The following is a 10,972-nucleotide window of genomic DNA, read 5'->3' on the forward strand; positions in this document are numbered from 1 at the left end:
CCTTAAATTGTCTTATCATATAATGCGAGTGCAGCGAGCAGGAAATTTTGCATATTTGAATGTGTTCCTAACGTTTTTCTACGTCTTTTTAGGGCGTAATATAGAAACGGTAGCCAAAATATCTGTGCCAAGAATTGCTTGCCCCCCCTTCGACCTGCCAAAAATCGCTTGATCCCCCTTTGACCTGCCAAAAAATGCTTGCCCCCCCCTTTTGGCCTGACAAAAAATCTTTGCCCCCCTAATTCACCACCTCGGGGTACACATAATTATTGCACCACCCTAAATATTTCCATCCAAAGGCCCATAGCTTTATATGATTGAGTTGGGTGAAAGTGTCGATTTCTATAAATAGGCCTCACTGAAGTGTAAACTGAAGTGTCTCAATGGAAAAATGTGAGGCTTATGGGAAATCCCGTTGCTGCCATATTAACACAATTTCTATTTATAAACCAAGTACAGTTTGTGTGCATGTACAGTTTTGTAAACAGAGTTTTCACTGACGGGTTTAGAGCAGTAGATACTAGCACTTGTCTACGGACCGAAAATCATGGATATGCTGTTTCAGATTTATTTATTAGCTATTATAGCCGTTTCATCGGCACTAGGGTTATATTTTCATATGGGGGGAACAGAGAGGCAATGTTTTATAGAGGCAATTCCGGATGAAACTATGGTAATTGGTAAGTATCACATACAGTCGTGAGCTCTTTACATATACACAATTGTATACAATTACAATCAAACACAGGCTGAACAAGCAGTGCGTACATAAGTCTAGTCATGACAGTAATTAAATCTAGTTCCAGAAAGGGAGAGTTCACAAATAGGCTACTTTGGTGGAGAGGGGAGATGGGGGTTGAAAAACATTGGAACCTCGGACATCAAATTCAAAATGTTTTTGAAACCCCTCTAAAAAAGGGCAGTGGCAGCACCAGAAATTTTTTGTCGGGGGGGGGGGGGGATTGGGGCCATGGGGGGGGGCAAAGTGAATTTCTGGGGAGGGCAACATTGCAGCAAAAAGCGGAAATTTACGTAATTTGGGGGGTTTGCCTCAAAACTGGGGCGCAAACTGGGGATTTTTTATCCCCTTTTATGGTCTATAATAGCCCAACACATCATGGCCCTATTGGTTCCTTCCTTCCTTTCATTTAATGACATAAAATTTGAAAAATATTGTATGGAACACTTGAGGTTTTGACTTTTAAAACATACATTTTGGTCAAAAATTGTGCTTGGATAGGTCGTTTTCAACAGATTTACCACATTCGCCTTGCTATAAACATTGAATTGCATTATCTGTTGACATAATGAAAAAAAGTGTTTTTTGGGGAAGTGTTAGCTTTCGTTCGATATAAAAATTTCTTATTGGATGAAGGGAACACTTGAGGTTTTGACAAAAACCAATCACAGATGCCTATTTTCCACTAGATCTCGCACAGCTCTTAAATGTTGCTATGCACTCAACCGTGTATAAACACAGACTGCGTAGAGGTTAGACTCGCGGTGCTTGGAAATTTCTGTGTACTCGGGTGTATCGAGGTGGAAACTGCGCGTAGATGCATTTATAAAAGAATCATTTTGAAGCCAAACCTTTTCATATGTTATAATTGAAGAAGGAATTAAAAAGACTAGTTTGCCCATGTCAACCAAATGCCGTACTGCGCAGGTCAGCAACCAATCATGCTGTACCTTTGCCCTGACATCAGACGAAAACTAGCTTTTAAATTTGGTCTTCAATTATATATTAAATTATTTTTTTTATAGTCAGTGCATGGTTTTGATTTTTCTAAAGCTTGTTCTGATTGGTTCTCACTATCTAAGTGTGTATGATAATTGTGTAAAATTCAGAACTTGGAAACAAAATTGGGGGGGTGGGTAATTTCTCTGTGTGCATAATGCACTCTTCAATCATTTGCTCTCATTTTACAGGTAATTTCAAAATCATGCTATTTGATGACAACATTGATAAATTAAAGCCATCTACTCCTGCATGGTGGATGATGGGCATGCATGTAGAAGTGAAGGATCCTGATGGCAAGCTGGTTATGTCTAAGGTGTACAGCTCTGAGGGAAGATTCACCTTCACATCACATACACCAGGAAAACATGTTATATGCCTTTATTCTAATTCTACTAAACATGATAAAAAGTCCATTAAAATGGTAAGTGCATATGGGGTTACTTTTAGGAGTTGGGTGTGGAATAACATATAGGCTTAATTAGGCAGGCCCGTAACCAGGATTTATTGGGGGCTGATTTTGAAAAAGTGGACCTGTTTTCAAAATTTAGACCTTTTTGGACTAGGGGGCGGATTTTGAAACTGTGGACATTTTTTGCAAAGTTTTGACCATTTTTTACCTAAGAGGCATTAAAAACCCCTATTTTTTCGCTTGCTAAGCTCGCAAATGGGACTTTTTGAGTAAAAAAAAAGGGACTTTCTGGGCATTTGGAGATGGAGGGGGGGGCAGAGACATCCACCTCCCAGCCCTACTACTTACTGGTTTGAGGAAGACCAAGAATAATAATTACACATCATGTGTATTCTGTTCATTATATTAACCCTAAAAGTAAGACAAGAAAACCAGTATTTGTCTTCTACAAACAATTCCTATGCAGCAATTATATACTATTGTAAATTTGTTGTTGTTGATTGTTTTCGTGCTTTTTTCTATGTTTTTGTAAGTGCTGCAATCATGTTTGAAGGTAAGATGTAGGCCTATAATATGTGGGTTGAACCATTGGCGGATCTTGAGCAGTCAGAGGGGGCCCAATTTGAGAAGAAATAAGAAAATATACAAAAATGGTGGTGCAGCGGCCATCACGTGCGATGTGTCCCCCTCCAAAGTGAGAAACTTCCAATTGAAGCCATTTCATGATTTGGTGCATAATTTTTACACTATTTATATCATCGCTTTAAACAAAACAATTGGCCCAAACTCAATTGCAAAATTCTAAATGTTAGGCCTACACTGGTCCACTGACACTTTATAAGACTTCAGACTCACAATTACTAAAGCATGCATGGATTGATATTGAAGTCAGCCTGAGCATTGAGTCTGTCTTTAATACTGACTTTGGCAGGGCTGTCAACTCTCACGCATTGGCCGTGAGTCTCACGCATTGGGTCACTTTCTCACGGTCTCACGCCAAGTTAGTATAATCTCACGCCTAGGTAGTAAATCTCACGCAAAAAGCTGGAAAATGAGTAAAATCTCACGCATCGTCATGAATAATTTGTTGCTCCTAACCCCCCGCTTTTCACATTCCCGAGCACCGTGGCTCAAATAATCATGGTACAAAATGAACATTGGAGTCGGCAAATCCCGGTACGCCTCTGTCTCACGCCAAGCAATTCCAAAAAGTTGACAGCCCTGACTTTGGTGACAAGATGTGATGGGCCCTGCATATCGGCGGGCCCGCAGTAATTTTAACAGGCTTTTGGGTCGAAAACCTGCCTTCAAGCAATGCCTAAAATAATCACAGGCCTATATATATTAACTTGCGATCGACCAGACCGCGCGGTTTCTTAGGCATATGGGCCTATTCAATTACCATGTTTACATGCAATTATTTCAGGCCCCCCTAATCCTAGCCTTGGGCCAAACCCTATCATCACAGCATACTACAAAATACAGCCTGGGTGTCTTCTCTCCGCATGTACAGTGGTAGGGCTAGGGCTGGCAACATAGTCATAGGGTACCTCCACGGGGGTACCTCAAGCCATTAAGGTTTAAATAAGCCCCGCAATATGTTCAAAAAGGACCACCAGAAATTTGTCCCCAAAAGACCATGCATTCGTACATGGTTTTTGGGCTATTCAAATAGTGCTAATCTGATGATCCCAAAGGTATATTCAAAGGGAGCAACTTGGGACTGCTGGTCTACCACCCATACCATGGCTGACAACCAGCAACCATAACCCAGCCCAAAACACTGCACCTCCTAGTCCCCTCAAGACACACGTTGTTTCTTTTTTCATTGCCACACCTACAACGCATGCTGCACCAGCCAAGTTTGAAAAATAATTTACAAGAGGCTGTAAAAGATTTCTAGAGATAACATCTCTATTGCTTGTTCTTTCTGACCTCAAATTCCAAAGTGGTCAATAATTTAAATTCTATTTTCTTTCTTCAGGGAATATATCTTGACATAAAAGTAGGCGAACAAGCAAACGACTATCGACAAATAGCTAAGCGACGCAAATTAACTACGCTGCAGCTGAGATTTTGGCAATTACAGGACCAAGTAGAACAAATACAAAAAGAACAAAATTTTCAAAGGGTAAGTACTGTATAAAGTAAATTTGTTTATTTGTTTGTTTGTTTAAACGGTCGCTCCGTGCGGAGACACACTGTTTATTTCTTCCTGGGTCCGGGTATGCGTTAGTGATTATTTAACACATTGTAGAAGAGGCGAGGTTGACGCGCCAAAGATAAGTGGCTCAAACATCTTGTTGTCATCACCGTACCTTTCATCAGCCAGTCGGCATCATGTGTATCTGTCAGAAAGCATGAATAAAAGAAACTGTCTACTGCTCAGAACAGTTAAAATAACTCAAAATTAATACCGGTAAAAGATTGTGCGCTATACAGTAACTTTAATTTAAAATTGGGATAGGTTCATTGATTAATGATTATTGATTGATTGATTGATTGATTGATTGATTGATTGATTGATTGATTGATTGATTGATTGATTGATTGATTGATTGATTGATTGATCGATCGATCGATCGATCGATCGATCGATCGATCGATCGATCGATCGATTGATTGATTGACCGATCGATCGGTTAGCTGGTTGGTTGATTGGCTTAGTGGGACACAGTTTCCCCACAATGTGTATTGATAATCTATTCATTAGGTTGTGAATCTATAGTTGTGAATCCACAAACAGAACATGATTTGCTTTCAAAAAAGCTGTAGGCAGCCACTCATCAGGAGAGCAGAAACCTGTAGGCCTGTTGTAGGATTTTGACAGAAAAAAAGCAAAATTTTATAGATTTTTTACATTTATGTTCACACACAGATTTAAGAATTTCACGGATGCGACTCGAAATTTTATGTGAGTAGAACATTTGCTTGTGTGAATTAGTTTAAAGGAGTATTTTGTGATCCGAGCATCCTCTTTTAATGACATTTTTCAGTAGATATCCACGATAAAAGCTTATTCCCAAAATTGCAGTTGATTCCGATTGTGCATTTGCAAGTTATGCATGATTATGTATATTACACTGCTCCATAGACAATGTGTTGTAATTTCGTTTTGGTGTACCAGAACGTAATTCAAATTTCACAATATATTTGCTAAAATTAATTTGCAAGAAATTTTGTGTACATAAACATGATGGAAACAGACGTTTCCAGTGATATAAAAATCTCAACTTTGTTTTGAGAAAAATGGGGGGGGGGGGATGATGCTGTGGATCACAAAATGCCCTTTTAACTTGACCTGTAATCAGGTTTAAGCTGTAATGTATTGATAATTATTTGTTCCTCTTTCCAGTAACGTGAAGGGCGATTCCGTCAGACTTGTAAAAGCACCAACAAGCGTGTGTTATGGTGGCCAATCGGTCAAGCCTGCATTCTTCTGGTCATCGGTTTTTGGCAAATGAGACATCTCAAACAGGCAAAGAAGGTTGTATGATAGTCCTATCTTTATTTCAACAATTTCTGTATGTTTACACTTCAGAAATTGGGATGTGTACATTTAAAAACAAAATATTGTCAGGAAATGTCCATGGAAAAGTTGCAATCAAAATCTGCAATGTCAAAATGATGATTGTACGATACTTTTTAAAATCTAGTCTTGTTCAAGATACTATCTTGAGGGGATTATGCATTCTCAGAAATGCAGTAATTAAAAGTGCTGTAACATTTTTTTAAAGATATTCACGCAAAATATATAAAGGTATACATTTTAAATAGGAAAGGAAAGTAGCTAAGGAATCTAAATATGTGACATGATCAAGGGGAATGAGTCACATGTTGGCAATTGTCAATTAGAAGGTTTTTACATCATTTTCTGGCAGTTTATGAATGCTACATTTTCATGCAAACCTCATCAAAATCAGATATCTGGTTACCAAGTTATGAGCAATTTAACAATGGCTGAAAACAATATAAAACAAAAGAATTTGAACACTGTTTTTGCCAATATCTCAAAAACAATATTAGCGACATCCGACTCATTCCTCTTGATCATGTCACATATAAACATGCACATACTTTTTGGGGTAAAATAACAAAACAACTTTATTTGGAACACATTTTAAAAAAAAGAAAAATCCAAAATTTGGCTTGTGTGTATGTTTTTTTTTTAATCTCGACACTCCATTCTAGGAAGGATTTTTCTTCTTTTTTTGGATATTGGCCTTATTTTTTGAATTGTTGACCAAATAAGGCCAATTTTGGACTAAAAATTACCTTTTTAGCCAAAAATGGTAATAAAGTCGTATTGTTTGCCTTTTTGCTCCTTGTTATCACATATTTTAGATCAGATCAGATCATGTCACATGTTTTCCATCCCTCTGTTATCAGGCTTCAAAATATATGGTCTTATCATTATAAGGAGTGGAAAGTTGAGGTCCCATAACTAACAGTTATTACCGCACTCCCCCTGTGGCTGATGCATCTCATTGCTGCCTCCTTTCTGAGCTTCACTGCAAAATGATACTTGGTGCAACTGTTTTCCCAAAAATGAAAGGTCTCACATTTACTTTTGAAATCAAATTTGCTAATTTTTTTATAATCCACACTCCCCCTGTGGAAGATGTTAGAAATATCTTCCACGGGGAGAGTATAAATGTCAAATGAAATGATCACATAGTCTAGCTCCGTTTGAGAAAGATTCAACTTGAATCTTCCTCAATGGGAGGGTGAGTTTCAAATAGAACTAGTTTTAAATGGTCTACTTCCATTTTAAATTCATACCCCCATGGTAGATATTTCCAAAAAAATTCACAGGGGAGTGTGGACTTTAAATGGATCAGCCCAATAGATGTATTGGTAATTATGCATGGTACTTCTAAAATAAGTCAGTAGCAAAAACAATCTACTAATCAGAATTAAATGTTCTATTTGGCTTTCCTAGAAGCTTGATAAGTATGGCAATGTTGATCTTGTTGAGCTGAAACCTCTCTTCACATCTAAGACAGATGATGATAAGACAGATGACATGGATGATGAGATGGCTAAGTTTTATGATAAAGATGATTGGGATTCAGAAGTGGGTAAGTACACTTATATTTTTGTTTTTAAGTAAGTATATTTTTTGCAATTGGGTGTATTTTCACTTCTTTACTACCTTTTCTTCTTTGCTGCTCTTTTCTACCTATTGCTTGTTTATATTTATCTGATTTCTTTATTTCATTTGGTAGCTACAATGATTTCTTTGGTTACAAAACTTCAAAAATTAATGATACACAGGTATTACCTCCTAATGTCAAGCTATTTAAGTTGCATTTATTCTATTATCTTGCCATCTGTGTTCATTGAAAAAGTTCATTAACCCTAACACCCTAGCTGCTTTTTGTTGTCAGAGGGGGGAGGAAAAAAGGAAGAAAGAAAGAAGAAGATCCCTAGCAATGCCATTGCTTTTAGGCCTTTACAGAGCATAGGGAGAGCTTCCCAAGCGCTCATATTCATGATTTATAGAAACAATTAGTTTAAATTTCTGATTTTTGACAAATGAGAAAGTTGAAAAATGAATTTCCAAAGTCCTAAAGGGATCGAAATTTCCAAGTCCTCCCACTGACCTGCTACAAAAATGACTTTACTGGGACAAATGCATGTGAAGTTAGAGAAAAATTTACATTTTATGATAAAATGTTTTTTAGGCACATTTCAACATAGATGGTCATTTGAAAGACCATAAGATCAAATTTCAACCTCATTACAACAAAATTAGTGGTATTTCTGCTCTGTATCCTTTCCCCTGGGTGCTACAACCCCTACACATAGCCATGCCACTGGCTAAAAGTACAAACTTGTGAGCTTAGGGCTCTACCTTGGACCAATTGTTTCAGGTATTGGAAGGTGAGACTTTTAAAAGGCAAATTTAAGATTGGGACTTCAATCACTTCATCTATTAAAGGGGTTGAGAGGCATTTGTACTTCATCTACTCATATATTCACAATGGGAGTAGAGGCTATATATGCACCAGAAAATTTACATTTCAAAAATACCTAATGACAATTTTAATGACTTATCCTTCACTTTAAGACAATTTGTACACAATTGTAATTTTCTTACACTCTTGCTGGGATCACCGAATAAAATGATGTGTAATGTTATTTTTACAGCACTCTGAAACAGGCTGATCCATCTGCATCTACATTCAGTGGGGAAATTCTACCCAGCATTAACCACAGACCAGAACCAGATGATGATTCTGAAATAGATAGGAGTGATGATGAGTCTGATGATGATGATGCAGACACAAAGAGGATGATTAAACCTGTGAAGTGATGGATTGTACATATTGAATGGTGAACAAATTTGATATTCACATTTTTAGTAGTCCAAAGAGATAATAATTCACAGTGCCTAACAGCATCAAAGTAAAAGTATAACTATGTTTTTTACTATCCTCTATTGGGTCATCATAGGTCCAATATTTTGAGTAGCGGATGCTGCATGCTGGCACATCCACTAAGATGAAAGAGGTGCTTAAATGATGAGAGGTTTCAAAATGTTCTATTTTATATAACAATAAATAAAGAATAGTTTGAGTTATCCAGGATGTTTTGCTACCTACATAAGTAACAAAATAGGCCAACTCCCATTAAGGCCTATAATTGACCTTGATCTTACCTAGTGTTTAGGGTATAGCCCTGTCATCAGTGTTCGAAATAAGACAGGCTCCTGGGCCAGAAACCTGTGAGAATTACTGCAGGCCCGCCAATCAGCTACCCTTTGAGCACTAGCAAGTCAGACTCAGTGCTGACTTCAACATCAATCCATGGGATTACCTGTTGTTGATTTGTGAGTCTGAAGTCTGGCAGAATGTCACAAATGTGGACCTGTGTAACATTACAACAATTTACTTTGAATTAGAACTGTAAAAATCCTCAAATTTCAAACCCTAAAATATTTTGGTTTATTTGGGCAATTTCAATGGCATCAGTTTGCATATGCAAATTAGGAAATTAGGGTGGTTTTGAAAAGTTTCTCCTGTCTCAATCATTCGCTTTTCATACCAAAAATAGTTTGCATTATGCTATTCACCTTCATGTTTGGCTACTGCATTAAAAAGAAGTTCATATGCAAACTTTGTGATGCGGAATGATGCTGGGAATTGCCCATTTCAAAGACTGCCTGTCATCAAGCGGTGCTGTATTGTGTTAAATTAACTTTGCGATGAACCAAATCTTTTTGTACAAATGTGATGTAGGCCTACCAGTTGGTAGATTTGTCATATCCGCTGACTGGATCAACCTTTTTGTATTCAGTTTTTACCTCGCCTGAACTTGTTCAGAAAGAGACAATGTAACCACTATTTCTGTCTGTAAGTGGGTGGGGGTGTGTGTATGGCTAAATTTATTTGCTATAGTTTCGTAAAATAGATGCCATCATTTCAAAAGTATATCACTACTAGTGAAATCAAACTTATATAGTTGCAATGATCAATCATTGGGTGGGGAACTTACAGTAACTTGAAGGATGTTTAGGTCAAGGGTCATCTTTGGGTCAAATGAGGTCAATGTGCACGTGCATAAATACTACTAATCCCCTGGAAGTGATGAATAAGGTTGGTCAAAATACTTCTTATGAGAAGGACCATGTAGGGTTTCAAGGAATACAAGGTGAAAGGTCACACAGGAGTAAATACACAATCATTTTTGAAGTTACAGAAAATGGCACAATTGGGCAAATACTTCCTGAAAATAGATTTGAAGGTGTGAAAAAGAATTTTAAGGTACCAGTTATGTTCACCCCTGTATATCCTAAACCAAGACAGATATGTCATAATTGGAACCAGCCGCAAATAACTGCATCTTTTAGCTCGGATTTATGACCTTATATACAATGATGAAAAACTCAAAGATGCAAAGTCAAAAGTTGCAGTTTGCTCCATTGCATGCCCTATTGATTTGTACACAAAGTGTTCTCGAACAAGAGAACTAGCGCTGTGCTTTCCATTAATTAGCACATTAAAACTAGCATTGTGCTTTTATTGATAAGAACATAAAAGTACAACTTGATTTTGTTCCTTCCTTAGGTTTTAGATCACTGTTCGTTTATTCCTCAACAAATTTCAACAAAGGAGGTGTTATTAGGATACAGGTACTGGCTGGTTGTTTTAATTTTGACATTTTATCTTTGTTTAGGATACACAGGGGTTGGCATATATGGTACCTTAATTCTTGTGCACAATGTATTGCACAAACACATTGCAACAAGCATAGTAATTAGTAGGTGCAAAATATGGACTTCAGATAGTCTAGCTGAAAAGTTATATGTTACAGTTCCAGCAAAATAATGCATCTTCAGAATTTGTGAATGCTTAATTTAGGTGAGGCTACAGCACCATTTGTGCTCTTGTCTGGAATAAGTATGTTTTTTAATGAAACTTGTCCAAAAAATATAAAATAATTGCTAAAATTGCTAATTCCAATATGGATATCATGATAATTCCATTGTTTGTACCTTAACCTTTATTCCATGGAAATTGTGAGTAAAATAAGGAATAAAAATATGACCAGAGAACGAGTCAAGCTCTTCCATAATTTGCATGCTGCTAATGTATGAGCAAAACAATGTACCTCAAATTCTAAGATTATTTGAAATGCTAAGTCTGAAATAAAATTTAGTTTTGTGAAGAAAACAAATAAAAAGTGCAATATGTAAATTATGTGATTCTTAATTGCAAGTGGACTAAGTTTAAACAAAATTTTGTCTGTTCGGCAAAAAAAAAAAAAATTACAGCCAAACCGATTTTGTATTTTTTTTTCTTTGTTGCTGTACGCAT

At 37.0% G+C, this 10,972-nt stretch overlaps 1 protein-coding gene across 1 annotated transcript; it reads left to right on the top strand.

Annotated features, from left to right (window-relative positions):
* Window positions 1-519: 519 nt before the first annotated feature.
* LOC140148798 (transmembrane emp24 domain-containing protein 4-like) lies at window positions 520-5,646 on the top strand. The gene is given in 4 exon segments (XM_072170871.1): window positions 520-680; window positions 1,930-2,162; window positions 4,135-4,281; window positions 5,506-5,646. Coding segments are annotated over 4 exon segments (654 nt in total). The 5' UTR covers window positions 520-547.
* The last annotated feature ends 5,326 nt before the right edge of the window (window positions 5,647-10,972 follow it).

This window comes from Amphiura filiformis, chromosome 3, assembly GCF_039555335.1.
Source record: "Amphiura filiformis chromosome 3, Afil_fr2py, whole genome shotgun sequence".
NCBI classification, from domain to species: Eukaryota; Metazoa; Echinodermata; class Ophiuroidea; order Amphilepidida; family Amphiuridae; genus Amphiura; species Amphiura filiformis.